Source organism: Carcharhinus amblyrhynchos, chromosome 8, assembly GCF_965287045.1.
Source record: "Carcharhinus amblyrhynchos chromosome 8, sCarAmb.v2.hapA, whole genome shotgun sequence".
Lineage (NCBI taxonomy): Eukaryota > Metazoa > Chordata > Chondrichthyes > Carcharhiniformes > Carcharhinidae > Carcharhinus > Carcharhinus amblyrhynchos.
Window position 1 is genome coordinate 92,466,752 of NC_137331.1, and position 17,027 is coordinate 92,483,778.

The 17,027-nt window shown below is 44.8% G+C and overlaps 1 protein-coding gene across 2 annotated transcripts in view; it reads left to right on the forward strand.

The window, feature by feature from the left end:
* nradd (neurotrophin receptor associated death domain) overlaps positions 1-17,027 on the forward strand; it is a 39,168-nt gene that overhangs the window by 16,923 nt on the left and 5,218 nt on the right. For both annotated transcript variants that reach the window (XM_080194485.1, XM_080194486.1), the window contains exons 3-4: positions 13,137-13,269; positions 14,024-14,380. In XM_080194485.1, the coding sequence (XP_080050611.1) occupies positions 13,137-13,269; positions 14,024-14,380 (490 nt within the window). The remainder of the gene's footprint in view (positions 1-13,136; positions 13,270-14,023; positions 14,381-17,027) is intronic.

Below are 17,027 nucleotides of genomic sequence, written 5' to 3' on the forward strand. Positions count from 1 at the left end.
AATCAGAAGATGGGTGGCACAGTGGTTAGCACTGCTGTCTCACAGCCTCTCAGCACCAGTAACCAAATTCAATTCCAGCCTTAGTGCAAACTCCAAACAGACATTCGCCCAGTGTCTGTATGGGCTTCCTCCAGATTCCTTCCATACAGAGATATGTGGATTATGTTGATTGGCCAATTGCTCTTCATGTCAGAGATTAGCAGGGTAAATATGTGGGGTTATGGGGATAGGGCCTGGATGGGATTGGTGCAGCCTCGATGGGCCAAATGACCTCTTTCTGCACTATGGTGATTTTATGATTGAATTGCATATAAATTGTGGAAATGTGGTGTATAGTCAGGGGAGAGTGGCTTTGAGCGTCTGTCCCTGGATGGATGTTTGGTTCCCCACAGCGCACCTACCAGATGTAAATGATCTCGGACTTCAAAGTGGCAGCAATTGCCAGCTGGTCAGCCAGAAATCAATTAATCAGCCTCCCATGTGAAAGTGTGTGTCTTACAATGGGGACTCCGGCTTTTCTCAGTGTCAAATGAGTAATATTATTTTACCTTATATTAGAGGAGTGGTACATCATCCCTGATATGGAACAAGCTGCCTGAGCTGTAGTAGAGGCGGGTATAATTTTGTCTTTCAAAAAGCGTTAAAACAGTTACATAAGTATGATGGGTATAGAAACATATGGGTCAATTGGGACTAACTTATGGCCTTTCAAAAAAAAAGGCGACATGGACAAGTTGAGCCGAAGGGCCTGTTTCCATGCTATAAACCTCTAATGACTCTGATATTTTTGTATTACAACGATGGGGAAACTGTTGGCAAGAGTCTGGCCTCAGACTAACTTGGTGCAGCAAATGAATCAATTGCCTTATCTGCCCAGTATAAAACACATTTTTCTTTTAAGCTACCAAGCTGAAGCTTCTCTAGGATGTTTTAAAACTTTACAATCCAGTTCTAATTAAACAAAGTGAGCGACTGTGCTGTGCTTTAAAGAAATAATTCTGCGGGAGCTGGCTGAGGAATGGTCTGGCTGGCAGTACTTGGGGCCTCAAACTGAGTTCTAATTTGTCCCCTTTTTTTAAAAGCATTCAGTCCTGGCTAATGGTGGTGGGTGGGGGGAGGGAGTGTTTAACAGTCTCTCTCAGACACAAAATAACCTCCAGCCTGTGCCACAGATGCACCATCTGCACAGACCTTGTCTGAACTCACTTCCTCCTTAATTGCCTCTTCTGTCGGCTCCTATTGTGTGGAATTAAAGAAAAGAATCTAAATTATTTACAGTGGAGCCTCGCTGTTCAGTCTTTCACCCTCTTTGCAGGCTGTGATTCTTCGGTGGCTGAGAGATTATTTTTATGCCTGGTTTTGAAGGCTCAACTGGTGCTAGTGTCTCCTGTCGCACAGACTTCATGTGCTTCTGGGCTCCACATCCAGTGGTACCAATTACTGATTATTTCATTTGTGGAATTAGTGTTCCTGCTGGGGTTACTGAGCCTGTGAGGACAACAATGTCAAGCGGGGAGGAAAGTTTTGTAGAGAATGGTTTTCAGAAGTTTTTGTTGCTAAAGGTTGGTGACATTCACAGCTAACCATGCCACAGGTGTGGTGTGCAAATGCTGACTGCACATCAAGATGGTCCCAGGACCAAACTCCCCAAAGGTAGGGCAGTCTAAAACTAGAGGGCATAGGGTTAAGGTGAGAGGAGAAAGATACAAAAGGGTCCAGGGGGCAGTTTTTCAGAGGGTGCTGAGTGTCTGGAATGAGCTGCCAAAGGTAGGTACAATTTTGTCTTTTAAAAAGCATTTAGACAGTTATGTAGGTAAGATGAATACAGAGAGACTTGGGCCAAATGCGGGCAATTGGGACTAGCTTAGTGGTGAAAAACTAGGTGGCATGGACAAGTTGGGCCGAAGGGCCTGTTTCCATGCTGTAAACTGCTTGAATCTTTCCAACCCATCTCTCCCTGCCCATTTCCCAATTCTATCAGTCATAAACTGCTCTGTGTTATTAGCTGATGTCAGCTGTGGTCTTTGTGTCCCTGGATAAATTTTAACTATTAGTATCACAAGTAAGCTTACATTAACACTGCAATGAAGTTACTGTGAAAATCCCTTAGTCGTGCCACACCGGTGCCTATTTGGGTACACTGAATTTAACATGGCCAGTGCACCGAACTAGCACGCCTTTTGGACTGTGGGAGGAAACACGGAGAACGTGCAGACTCTACATTGTCAGTAACCCAAGCCAGGAATTGAACCTAGGTCCCTGGTGCTGTGAGACAGCAGTGCTAACCACTCTGCCTACTGGGGAGAATAAAAACACTCCTGACGTTCTTGCTCTTAGCCAGCCAGCCTTTCTTTTAACTCCTTCAGAGATGTGAGCATCACTGGCAAGGGTAGCATCATCCTTAATTGCCTTCAAGAAGGTGGTGGTGAGCTGTTCCCTTAAGCTGCTGCAGCCCATGTAGTTGTAGGTACTGTGCAAGGTGCTGTTAGAAAGGGAGTTTCATGGTTTTGGCACTAATATTCCAGGTTAGGATGGTATGTAATTTGGAGGGGAATTTCAATGCTGCATTTGTCTTTCTAGATGGTAGAATTAGCAGGTTTGGGAGACTTAAAGGAGCCTTGCTGAGTTGCTGCAGTGAATCTTGTAGATGGTGTACAATGGCAGCAGTAGTAGTGGAGTGAATTGTTGAGGTGCCAGTAAAGTGGGCTGCTTTGTCCTGGTTGGTGCTGAGCTCCCAGAGTGTTAGAGCTGTACTCATCCAGGCAACTGGAGAGTATTCATCACACTCCTGACTTGTGTGCTTTGTGGATGGTGGACAGACTTTGGGGAGTCTGCAGTTACTCTCTGCACAATTCCCAGCCACTGACCTGTTCCTGTGGCCACAGTATTTATATAGCTAGTCCAGTTCAGTTTTTGGTCTATGGTAATCTGTGGATTGCTGAATTCCTCCACCATTAGCAATGGTAATCCCGTTGAACGTTAACAGTCAGTGTCTGACACTTACCACTTAACATTCCAAGCCCGAGTGGTGTGGGATGGACTGCGCTGGTACCTGAAAAGTTGTTTGTGGTACTGAATACTTTGGGGGTATGAATACCCTTGCTTCCAATTGAGGGAAGGTCATTGATGAAGCAGCTGAAGATAGTTGGGCTTCCACCACTCTGACCTCTGAACTCCTGCAGCGGAGCTGAGATAATTGGCCTCCAGCAACCACAAACACTTCCCTTTGTGCGAAGTATGATTCCAGTAAGTGGAGAATTCCCCGCCCTGACAATTTTGTTAGGGCACCTTGATGTTAAACCTGGCCAAATGCCTCCTTGATATTGAGAGCAATCACAGTAGCCTTTTGAATTTGGCTGTTAATTCATCTTTAAGAACAAGGAACAAAAACAGCCCAGGAAACAGGCCCTTCGGCCCAACGAGCCCACGCCACCATTTTAAACATTGAGTCCCCCCTCCACCCATGACCCTTATCTATACTTATGGCATTCCACATTGAGGGAAAACTAAGTTAGGGATAACTTATTACCTCCAATCAGTCTAATAGCACATCTTTGGGGTGTGGGAAGAAACCAGAGCACCTGGAGAGAACCCACGCAAGCACGGGGAGAACGCGCAAACTCCCGCAGACACTGGCCCAAATCCATGTGTCTGCACAGCAAACAGTGATAGTCACTGAGCTGTCGTGTTGCCCAGCATCTGGTCCAGTTTAAGCGTACACTAACAACATGAAGTACTAGGCTATTCTCGAGCAGCCCTTATAGTGTGTATGCCCCTTATTGGACAACAACGTGGACTGACTTAAAACCTGTGAATTAAAAGAGAACAACATTAGTATCATTCCACATCCTTATACATTACCAGGGACGTCCCAAGGCTACTGAACCTTATTTAAAACAATCTCCTATATCCCTCCATCTCCAACCCACTCATGTGCCTGTCTAAGTAACTCTTAAACAACTCCAGCATACCTGCCTCCACCACCTTGCTTGGCAGAGCATTCCATACCCCCACTACCCTCTGTGTGAAAAACCTCCCTCTAACATCTGTGTTATACTTCGCCCCCCTCACCCTAAGCCCGTGGCCCCTCATACTGTGCGTTTCTAACATAGGAAAAAGCTTACCACTGTTTAGTCTATCTATACCCTTCATAATCTTATATACCTCTATTAGATCTCCCCTCAGTCGCCATCTTTCAAGGGAAAACAGCCCCAATTTGCTCAATCTTCCCTCATAACCCAGCCCTTCCATACCAGGCAGCATCCTGGTAAAGCTCCTCTGCACTCTCTCCAGGGTCTCCACATCTTTCCGGTAGTGAGGTGACCAGGACTGGACGCAGCACTCCAAATGCGGTCTAACCAACGTTCTATACAACTGCAATATTAGACTCCAGCTTTTATGCTCTATACCCCTTCCTATAAAAGCTAACATACCATAAGCTTTCTTCACAGCCTTCTCCACTTGTACTGTCACCTTCAAAGACTTGTGCACTTGCACCCCCAGGTCCCGCTGCGTTTCTGTACTCTTTAGAGGTCTACCCTTTATCATATAACTCCCCCCTACATTATTTTGGCCAAAATGCATCACCTCACATTTATCAGGATTAAACTCCATTTACCATATATCTGCCCAATACACCAGCCTATCTATATCCTGTTGTATTGCCAGACACTGCTCCTCACTACCCGTCAATCCAGCCATCTTAGTGTCATCTGCAAATTTGCTGTATCTAGCCTTCCCCCAGTTTAGCACCCTCCACTTAGGGCAGCACTCATCTTTTTCCATTAGTATCCTAAAGTAGACCGAGTTGTGGCCACTGTTAGCCACATGTTCACCCACTGCAACCTCGACCACCTGACCTGGCTCATTACCCAGAATTAAACCCAGTATAGCCCCCTCTCTTGTAGGACTATCTACATACTGCTCCAAGGACCCTTCCAATACACATCTTATGAATTCCTCCCCGTCCGAACCCCTAGCTCTGGGCACCTTCCAATCCACCCCAGGGAGATTAAAATTTCCCACTACAACAACCCTATTCTTCCTACACTTATCCAAAATGTCTCTACATATACCCTCTTCCGCTGCCCGCGGGCTGTCGGGTGGTCTGTAGTACACCCCTGGCATAGTGATCACTCCCTTCCTATTCCTCAACTCCACCCACAGAGACTCAATTGCTAACCCTTGTATATTATCCTCCCTCTGCACCGCTGTGATGTGGTCCCTAACTAACAGTGCCACTCCCCCCTCCTCTTTTCGACCCTCCCCTGTCACGCCTAAAACACTTATACCCAGGAATATTTAGCTGCCAGTCCTGCCCTTCCTTTAACCACGTCTCCGTCACTGCCACCACATCTAAATTCCTCGCGAACATTAAGGCCTTAAGTTCATCCATCTTACCCGTCACACTCATCGCATTAAAACAGATGCACTGAAAACCTAACGGCCCACTCGGATCCTCCTTCTCCTGGGAGATTTTCCTCTCATCTAGTCACCCAACTCACTCCCAACCCCAGTGCCGACTGAGCTATCTGTCTCCTTTCCCCCCCCCCCCCCCATATTAGTTTAAACCCTGCCGAAACACTCCAGCTAACCTCCCAGCTAAAATATTTGTGCCCTTCCCATTTAAATGTTCCCCATCCCACTTGTACAGGTGCCCTTCCCTCAAACACTTACCACTGGTCTACAAAACTAAAACCCTCTGTCCTGCACCAATCCTTCAGCCACACATTCAGCTGTAGGATGTTTGGATGGTTTGAGTTCAGTACATAGCCCTTAATACTGAATTATTATTATTATTAGTAAAACCCATATGTTATGTGTTGCAGCATGTACAATCTGTTTCTCCTCCCATTTACCCTGGTGTAAAAGTAAAGATTATTTATTAGTGTCACATGTAGGCTTATACTAACACTGCAATGAAGTTACTGTGAAAATCCCCTAGTCGCCAGACTCCGGCGCCTGCACCTGTTCGGGTACAACGAGGGAGAATTTAGCATGGCCAATGCATCTAACCAGGGCATCTTTCGAGTGTGGAAGGAAGCCGGAGCATCTGGAGGAAACCCACGCAGACACAGGGAGAACGTGCAGACTCTGCGCAGAAGGTGACCCAAGCTGGGAATTGAACCTGGGTCCTTGGCGCTGTGAGACAGCAGTGCTAGCTGCAGTGCCGCCCAAATGTATTGTGTCGAAAGGAGAACAGTGGGCAGAAGGACCCTGGAGAAACCTTTCAGAACCAGAGATCTCCTGAGTTTAGAGTGGTGAAGATCAGAGAGATACTGGGCCTCCACAGCTGTTAAATTCCTTCCTATTGTGTGCACTGTGGTTTTTAAAAAAAAGTATACAAAGATATTTACACACGGAGTTTAAAAGGCTGTAAAGAGGTTCTTGGGCTGTGAGCCAGTTGTCCAGCAGATTCAGATGAACTAGTTACATAGCCACAGATACTGGTGAATAGTTTGAAGATTGAACCTCTGATAACCTACTGACTGATGGAAGATTGGTGAAGGGTGATGTAGCCAGTGAGCAGCGCTCTCATGCTCATGTGAATGATCAAATTTTTTCATGTAGAAATAGGCCGTTTGGTTTATTGCCCTCTCTGCGATTCCCTGTCTGAGGCTCCCCTCTTTAATCCCTTTCCCCATCCTCTTTTCCAAACATTTTCCCACTTCTTCCCTTTTGAAAGCTAGTCTGGATTCTATTCCTAACACTGTCTCGGGTATTTCCATGACTCTTTTTTTAAAAGAAGTTTATTTATTTCGTCAGAAGTAGGCTTACATTAACACTGCAATGAAGTTACTGTGAAAATCCCTGAGTTGCCACACTCCGGGTACACTGAGGGAGAATTCAGCATGGCCAATGCACCTAATTCCCACGTCTTTGGACTGTGGGAGGAAACCCATGCGACTCGGAGAATGTACAAATTCCATACAGACAGTGACCCAAGCCAGGAATCGAATCTGGGTCTCTGGCGCTGTGAGGCACAGTGCTAGCCACTGTGTGTTTAAAAACAATTTCTCATTGGTAATGATCTTAAACTTGTGGCCTTTAATTCCCGGCTTACCGGCTAGTGGGAATAGTTTCTCCTCTTGATTTTTGTTTTGCTCTCTGCTCTGACGTGGCTTTCCCATTTGGTGCCTATTTCCCCCATCTTATCCTGACAAGCTTTATCAGCTTGTATTTCTCTGTATTAAATTTGGTCAATAGATGTCAGATGGAAGTTGATAACCCAATCATGGATCCCCAAGCATCTTTGTGGTAACACTGTCTACCGGTTCAGGAAGTTGTGGGTTCAACTTCCAATCCAGAGAATTTGGCACATAATCCAGGTTTTCATTTGGCTGCAGTACTGAGGGAAGGCAGCACTCTCTGCGATGTTGGCTGTCTTGGATAGACACAGATCCTGTGACACTACTTTGAGGAAGAATACATGAGTTCACGTGATGTCCGGACCTATATTTTCCTGCAAATGAAGCTAGTAAAAGGGGGTTGGGACATGTCGCTGTTTCTGGGACGTTTCCTACTTCAAAACAGTGACTACATTTATCAAGTATTTCGTTTATATTTTTGCAGTACTTCGGGATGTCATAAAAGATACTTTGTAAAAGCAAGCTTTTTTTCCCTGTACAGTGAGTCATGCACTCTTTGTCTCCAAATTTTGATATGGTGCCCACTAAATGTATGAAGTGGGACTTTTATGACCTTGCTCATACGGGACTGTAAAATCGCACTTGAGGCAAATGGAGGAGGGGACATAGATGGGATTAGGATAGTGGACAGGGATAGGTTGATTCGCCCAGTTCTATAGAAATAGGATCATTACTTCCCTATCAACTGATTCTGGAGAACATCAACATTTATATCACTCCTGATTAAAATGCACTGCTTTCTCAATTTTAACCAACTTCCTGTCTGTGCTGTGACATTCCCTTTAATACCCCATGCATGAATTCTATCAATGAGTTTCCTACATGGCACCTTACCAAATACCTTTTCTGAAAATTCTCATGCACAGCATCCACTGCGTTCCTTTCAACAATATGCTCCCTTATTTAACTTGCCATGAGCTGTTCACATTTCCCATTTCTTTTCCTTCCTGCATGAAATATTTTATACTTGTTCGTAGTTTTTGGGTGGGGGAGTGAAGTAAGTCAGGCAGTTACATTGTAGAGAAAGGGAAAAACCTTGCACTCCTATTGGTAAGCTAGATGGGCTGAATGGCTTCCCCCTCAGTATTGACCATAGTGAAACTTCATTTGCTTTTCTTTGCCTAGGAATGTTTTTTTATCGGACCTCCCACTCTCTCCCCTTCCCCCACTCTGACAACCTCCGATGCAGCTGAATTTGGTACAATCTACAGACGGGATCAGTGTGTGGTGATCTTCTCGATCTGAGCTGTACATGTAAATTGGAAACAGCCAGCCTTGGAATGAACAATGATTTGAAGCTGCGACTCATAGGATTCTAGTTCATCTGCACTACTCTTTGCTTCAACCCTTTTTCTCTTTTGCCTGCCAGCCAGCCATTTCCTTTTTCAACCCCTTCCCTGTCTTCCCCATACACTCCTTATCTACTTCCAGCATTTTCCTCCCTCATCCCTTTCCCCTCTTTTGCCTCTTCCTCTTCCTTTTTGCTGTACTTCCTAATAACTCTTCACCCAACTTCTGCACTCTCGCTTTTCTACCACTTTTTTTTTGCCTGCAATTCCCTTCCTGTTCTGCATGTCCCCTTTCCCTCTTTCCCTTTCTGTTCACCTTCCCTTCCTTTCTCCTCGACATACTTTTTTTCTCCTCTTCCTTTGTGCTCTTCCCTCCCTCTCTTTTTAATCCCCTTTTTTCCTGCTTCACTCTGTACCGCTCAATCTTCCTCAAGTCCGGCACATCTCCCCCCACCCACCCACCCTGTGTCACATTACAGCAAAGTAAGAACTCTTGCCATGTTATTAATGCAAATTAGTCCAGTAGAAAACTAATGTTGCTGGAAGCTACCTTCAAGCAATTAATGGAAACCCTGATACTAAGTCACACAAATCGAGCCATTCAAATCCCAGCCTCTGCATGGTTTGCTGATCTTGGCTGAGACCAAATGGGCAATAAGTTTGGCCTCCGGGTGAGGGGGGTGTGGGGAAGTAGGAAAACTATAGGCAGCTCTGATGCATCGTCAAACAGCTTGTCAACATTCATCATCTAGGCCGGGAATATCCCAAGTATTTTGTTTCTGATGCTCTGCTCCGTGCTATAGAGCCTCAGGGGGCCAGGCGTGAAGTTCACATCACTGTGGCTATTAACTTGCATAATTCTTTAGTTACTGATGGTTCTGATTTAGGATTTATTCACCAATCAGCAGTTGTATGAGGAATGACTCTTGCCAAACCTCCAGTCACAGGAAATCCAAACAGGATAAACCAGAGTCAGGAATATTATCGCAGAAATAGGGCTGTGTTTTTTTGGGGGGGAGAAGATCACCGTATGTTTGCCTGGACTTTGGCGGTTTTGTCATGCCCTTCTGGCTCCAATCTTCCCATCTGCGTATTTATGCCATTGGTCACCTCCCCTTGAGATAATGTTTTTCCAAGCTCCATTGGGAAGAAAACACCCGTAATGATTGGCTAATTCTTGACCATCAGTCAAGTAGCCTTTCTTTCCCCATTCCTGAGATTTTTATAACTAATAAACAAAAAACATTCCAAGAAATGAAGACAAACCTCTTTAATGGCACTTTGTCCTGTCTCCTGTGTTACTGTCTGGAAGATTAACTTTTAATTCCTTGAAGTTTTGGCAGTATCTGGGAGGGTTGGAAGTTTTTGGTTTTGATGTTAATGGTGTCTACAGAGGCCAAAGTGATTAACTACAAAAAGGAATGGTTGTAACACTGGAACTGTTGGGCGTGGGTAGAGACTACAATGATTAAACACTCCACAGGATACAATTTTTCCAGTGCTATTTGGGACAGATACACAAGGGAAAGGTTGAGGAAAACAGCAGTTGGGATTGAGTACTGAAGATACAAAGATGGATATGTACTGTGGAGCTTTTTTCCATTCCCTTTGAGATGAGGCAGCATTTAGGCAACCCTTTGTCTCCAGAGATTAAGTATGAGTGAAGTCTATGATCAAACACTATATGGATAGGATAAATAGCTTAAACTGGCCACTTGGCTTGACGCATCCATAGTAGGTCTACAAAGACTATGTTCCACTTTATGCTCAGTTTTCTTCATCTATTCCATTCTTCCTTGTGCTTGTCTAGTTTCCCCTTAAATGCATTGATACTATTCACTGCACTCACTCTGTGCAGTAACGAGTTCCACTTTTTGGGTAAAGAAGTTTCTTCTCAATTCCCTATTGGATTTCTTGGAGACTATCTAATATTGGTGGCCTCCAGTTATGCTCTTCTCCACAGCCAAAATGTGTTTTCTATATTCACCCTGTAAAATTGTGAAAAGTTTAGATGGATCATTACTGGGTCACCCCTGCACTGCGTTTTTGCCTCTGAGAAGATAGATCCAGCCTGTCAAACCTTTCTTTGTATATCCTTTCTTATTTTTATGGCTTTTCTAACCTGTGTCACTTCCTTTAGTACTTGGTGTATTTGTAGGCTGAGATCCCTTTGTCCCACATAAACCTTGCATCTTCACTATAATAAGTGACTTCCCTATTCTTTCTAACAAAAAACTATCTTGTTTTTCTTTGAATTTCATTTGGTGATTGTTTGCCTGTTCTGCAAGTCTCTTAATGTCTTCTCATACTTTGCAGTCCCCCTATTCCCCAACTTGGTGTCATCTGCAAATTTAGCAGTTGTTTTGATTCCAAAATCCAAATTCATAATATAAGTTATGAGTAGCAGTGCTCAGCCACTCTGAATAGCAACTTTTACTCCACACTCTGCTTGCAGTCTAAAAACCAGCTAACAAATTATTCTGCCAATTTTGACTCCTGACTCCCTGTTCTTTGACCTTTATTCATTAGTCTATTATGGAGCACCTTATCTAAGGAATTTTGAAAATCTAGATAAATTACATCTAATGCACTACCATAGTTTATTCTTCTTTGTTATCTTCTCAAATTTAATAAGGTTGATCAAACACTATTTTCACTTGTGGAATTCATGCTATTTGTTATTACATTTTTATTCTCTAAAATGTTCTTCTATTCTCTGCTTTTTGGTAGGGAATACATTAGTTTTCATATCACTCATAGACCAGTCTGCCTACAAGCTCCTGGGTGTGTTCTGTCTCCCTCCTTGTGTTAGCTATCTCTGTACACGGAGAACTGTTTCCCCAGTGAATTATTAAGTGCGAGTGGTAATGTCCCTATCTCATCCCGAGGATTCTCTTCAAATACGTGAATGTGATCCATCCAGACCTAAGACCTTTTAAGTTTTAGTTTATTCAATACATCCCTCTTTTTACCTTTAAATGGACTTGTATCATTGCTCACCTCATCATTCAATATCCTTTGTACCTGGTTAATAGCAAAATGGAATAGTTATTTCGTGTTTCTGCCAACACTACCTGTGGTAAAATCCTGTCTGTCGATTAATCTATTTCCATTACAACCTTCCTCTTTTATTGATGTGCTTGTAAAATATTTTGCTCTTTTTTGCATTCTTTGTTAATTAATTTAGTTTCACTGTTCCTCCTTTTTTCCTTTCAAGAAGTATTTTTATCCTTTTTTTTCTAATCTCTTTGTATACCTTCTTATCATGCAGTCCTTTGCCGTCTATGTACTTGATGTCTGTCTCTTTCCTAACACTCAGTTGTTCCACTTTGTCTTTATTTGTTCATGGACTCACTAGTTTTAGTTTGTTCTTTCCTTTCAGCGGAATATACTTTTCCTGCATCCTGAACATTTCCCATTGTTCTACATGGAAATGTAGATGTAAGGGTTGATGTCTGAGGGAGAGATTAAGCAGTTTGGGCTTGTACTCACTGGAGTTTAGGATGAGAGGGGATCTGATCGAAGTATTTTAAAAGGGATTGGTGAAATAAATGTAGACCAAATGTTTCCCTTCATGGGGCAAGCTGGAACAAGAGGTCACATGTATGGGCTGAGAGGGTGGTGAATTTTTGGAACTCCCTGCCCCATAGTGCAATGGAGTCTGAATCATTGGCTTCAGGAAGGAGATAGATATATTTCTAATAAAAAAGGGATATGGGGAACAGGTGGGGAGCTGGATTTGAGACCAGGGAGATCAGCCATGATGTGATTGAATGGTGGAGCAGGGCTTGAAGGGCTGAATCTGTCTTCTGCTCCTAATTCCTGTGTTTGTATGTTTACATTGTTGATACAGCATAAAGACAATGGGAGGAGATTAACAAGAGTTAAGATAAAGGGGGGGCGGTTTAGAACAGAGTTGAGGAGGAACTTCTTCACTCAAAGGGTGGTGAATCTCTGGAATTCTCTGCCCGTTGAAGTGGTGGAGGCTGCCTCGCTAAATATTTTTAAGACGCGGGTTGATGGGTTTTTGATAAGAGAGGGGATTAAGGGTTATGGGGAGAGGGCGGGAGTGTGGAACTGAGCCATGACAGATCAGCCATGATCTTATTGAATGGTGGGGCAGGCTCAAAGGGCTAGATGGCCTACTCCTGCTCCTATTATGTTCTTATGTTCTTATGTTAATGAGATGGGAGTGTCAGTTGGTAGAGAATAGACCTCTTGTTTATTCTGTTCCTCTGTCCCATTCTGAATATGTGTAGTGTTTTTTGCGTTCAACCAACCTTCTGAGTGTGTCTTGGTTCGTTTCTATGCCAATTTTTCTCTTCAGTTGTCTCTCTCGGGTATCTTCCCACTGTGGCCATTCTTTGTGCGAGCAGAATGTTTAACCATTGAGGATGTTGTGTCCTTTACTTAATATTCATATTGGCACTACCACCTCATAATGCTGATGGGGACTGGTGCAGGTTCTTCATTACTTGAACCCAGGACTTGCACCTGGTTATTGTGATGTTCTGAAGAGTGGGTGTGATGCCCTTCATTGCTGAATGCCTGCATTCACTGTCAAAGCTCACACAAGGATAACTCCTTGGTGTAGATCTGTAATCTTGGTACCCATTAGCATCCTCAGGAGGATGGTCTGGAAGCTTCCCCTTTGCCCTTGCTGGACCGTCTTTCTTAATCTTCACTTCTTGATCCCCAGGTGCTGGCAGAAGACTTATGTCCCAGTGGCCGATTTACATTGCAGAAAGAGTGCTGTGACCTCTGCCCTATTGGTCATGGTGTCATTAAAGAGTGCAAGATCAACAATACTCAATGTCAGCCTTGTGAGAATGGTAAGTGTCTGGAGCAGGTCTGTAATCTCATGGTAATGTGCAACTCCCATCTTCAACCCCTGCCTCCCCAGAGTTTTTGTCTCCTGTGTGAATGTTTGATTCCTTGCACTCAGACTCCTGAGCATATTATCTGGATTGACATAGTGCTTGCACTGTTGGAGTTCTTGTCCTTTGAGTGAGAGGTCACATCTGCCCCGTGCAGGTGGCTACAAGTAATGCAGTAGCACCAATGTCCTTTTTTAGGGAAGGAAATCTGCCATCCTTACCTGGGTCTGGCCTAGATGCGACTCCAGAGCCACAACAATGTGGGTTGACTCACAACTGTCCTCTAATGGCTTAGCTAGCCACTCAGTTGTATCAGTCGCCACAATGTCTCAAGGGCAACTAGAGATGGGCAATAAATGCTGGCTAGCTACTGACGCCCATGTCCCACAAAAGAATTTTAAAAAAGCAACAGATGAGATCTCCCAGGCCTTTGGTTGTTAATTATCCAACAGATTATCTGGTCATTTATTCCATTAATCTCTTTTGTAGGATTTTTCTGTGTGCAGATTAGCTGCTGGTTTTCCCTGCGTTACAACAGTGACAACTCATGCAAAGTATTTTACTTGTTGCAAAGTATTTTAGGGAGTTTTAAGGTTATGAATTACAGGTTCTTTCTTTCTAACTGCTTCAGCTGGTGTGGGGTTGGGGATTCAAGCTGGAACCCTCCCAGATTGTAGCAATTCCATTTCCTCACTTTGTTTTGTTGCAGGTGTGACCTTTTCATCGGTTGCCAGCCTCGCCCACTGCCAACCCTGCTCGAGCTGCCCTGACAAGATGGAGGTTGTACAACCATGCAAGGCCACGGTTGACACCCAGTGCCAGTGCGTGGCAGGTTACTACCTGCAGCCTGGCAGCAGGCGATGTGTGCCGTGTACCACCTGCCGGCCAGGCTATGGGGTGACCATGAGATGCCACAGGGACCAAGACACCGATTGCCAGCCATGCCCCAGTGGCTATTTTTCTGAGAAGGCAAACAGCTTGAAGCCGTGTGCAGCATGTCGCATTTGCGGCGAGGATCATTTTGTGCTAAAGGAATGCCAAGCGACTTTGGACACGGTCTGCCTGAGTAAGGCCTGCTCTCTGCAATCTGATTTATCTTTTCCTTCTGTATTTCAACCTGGGACATCTGCTGAGCTGCGCACGCACCCGTGTAGAACCACACCCCCCTCCCCAGAAACTCCATGGTGATGTTTCCCAGGGATGACAGTGGTTAGAACATAGAACGTTACAGCGCAGAACAGGCCCTTCGGCCCACGATGTTGCGCCGACCAATTAAAAAAGCAATGACCCTCTAACCTAAACCAATCCCTTTCCATCCATAAACCTATCCACGGATCTCTTAAACGCCCCCAAACTAGGCGCATTTACAACTGCAGCAGGCAGGGCATTCCAATCCCTCACCACCCTCTGGGTAAAGAACCTACCCCTGACATCCGTCCTATATCTACCACCCCTTAATTTAAAGCTATGCCCCCTCGTGCTAGCTTTCTCCATCCGAGGAAAAAGGCTATCACTGTCCACCCTATCTAAACCTCTAATCATCTTATATGTGTCAATAAGGTCCCCTCTTAGCCGCCTTCTTTCTAACAAAAACAACCCCAAATCCCTCAGTCTCTCCTCATAGGACCTTCCCTCCATACCAGGCAACATCCTGGTAAACCTCCTCTGCACCCTCTCCAATGCCTCCACATCCTTCCTATAATGTGGGGACCAGAACTGCACACAGTACTCCAAGTGCGGCCACACCAGAGTTTTGTACAGTTGCAACATGATGCTGCGACTCCTAAATTCAGTCCCCCTACCAATAAACGCCAAGACACCGTATGCCTTCTTAACAACCTTATCTACTTGATTCCCAACTTTCAGGGATCTATGTACACATACACCTAGATCCCTCTGTTCATCAACACTATTCAGAGTCCTACCGTTAGCCCTATACTCTACACATCTGTTATTCCTGCCAAAGTGAATTACCTCACACTTCTCCGCATTAAACTCCTGCTGTCTCACAGCACCAGGGATCTTGGTTCGATTCCCAGCTTGGGTCAGTGTGTGGAGTTTGCACATACTCTCCATGTCTGCATGGGTTTCCTGCGGGTGCTCTGGTTTCCTCCCACATTTTACAGATTTGTGGGTTAGGTGAATTGGTCATACTAAATTTCCCCTTAGTTGGGGGGAAGGGGGGGTGGGGTTAGGGCCTGGGTGGGATTGTGATTGGTGTAGACTTGATAGGTTGAATGGCCTCCTTCTGCACTGTAGGATTCTATGGTTTGAAAATATAGAGAAACTCCAGTATGTGAAGGACACTGCTCAAACGCAAAGAGCAAGGGAGAATTGTGGAAATAGATAGCAAAGGAGGAGGCTATTGTTCCTGTGCCCCCCTCTTATATAACAATAACTGTTATTTAAAACAGATCTCAGCTTCAGCCTTGAAGGTTTGAATCAACATCCTGAACACCTTAATCTGATCATCTGTGAATCTTCAATACTCCATGAGATATAAACCGAGTTCTCATTATCTGACAAAGAACAACCCAGCACGGGAAACAGGCCCTTCGGCCCAACGAGCCCGTGCCGCCATCTTAACAATGTATTTTTTCTACACCTCCCTTGACCTGTGTCTATGCTAATGGTACACTCGTTGGAAACCAGATTCAGGGGAGAATAATTTAGGGACAATTTGTTACACCAATCAGCCTAAGAGCACATCTTTGGGGTGTGGGAGGAAACCAGAGCACCTGGAGGAAACCCACGCAACCACAGGGAGAATGCGCAAACTCCCACAGACACTGGCCCAAATCCATGTATCTGCACAGCTAGCAGTGATAGTCACTGAGCTGTAGTGGTGCCCATCTGCTGGTCCAGTTTTAAGCATATACAGACGACCCGAAGTACTAGGCCACTCTCGAAACATCCGAGAGCAGACCACGCACGACCCACCGTGTGCATACCCTGCGTTAGACAGCAAGGTGGACCGACGCACCTGCGGAGTAAAAGAGACAAAACATCAACACGTGTAGCATTAGATTTCCAGGAACGTCCCGAGGCTCTGATCCTTATTTAAAACCGCCTCCCTCCTATAACCTTCCATCCTTGTTTTGCTCATGTGTCTAAGTAAACCTTAAACAAGTCCAGCGTGCCTGCCTCCACCACCTTTCTTGGCAGTGCATTCCATACCCCCATGACCCTCTGTGGAAAAACCTCCCTCCAGCATCCAAATTATACTTGTTCCCCCCTCACCCTAAACTCGTGGCCCCTCATGATATTTGTCTCCAATCTAGGAAAAAGCCTGCCACTGCTTACTCTATCTATACCCTTCATTATTTTATACACCTCTATCAGATCCCCACTTAATCTCCGTCTTTCTAAGGAGAAGAGCCCCAGTTTACCCAATCTTTCCCCATAACCCAGTCCTTCCATACCAGGCAGCATCCTGGTAAACCTCCTCTGCACTCTCTCCAAGGTCTCCACGTCCTTCCGGTAGTAAGGTGACCAGAACTGGACGCAGTACTCCAAATGCAGTCTAACCAACGTTCTGTACAACTGTAGCATTAGACGCCAGCTCTTATACTCTATACCCTTTCCTATAAAGGCTAGCATACCGTAAGCTTTCTTCGCAACCTTCTCCACCTGAGTTGCCACCTTCAGAGACTTGTGCACTTGCACCCCCAGGTCCCTCTGCATTTCTATACTCTTAATAGGTCTACCCTTTA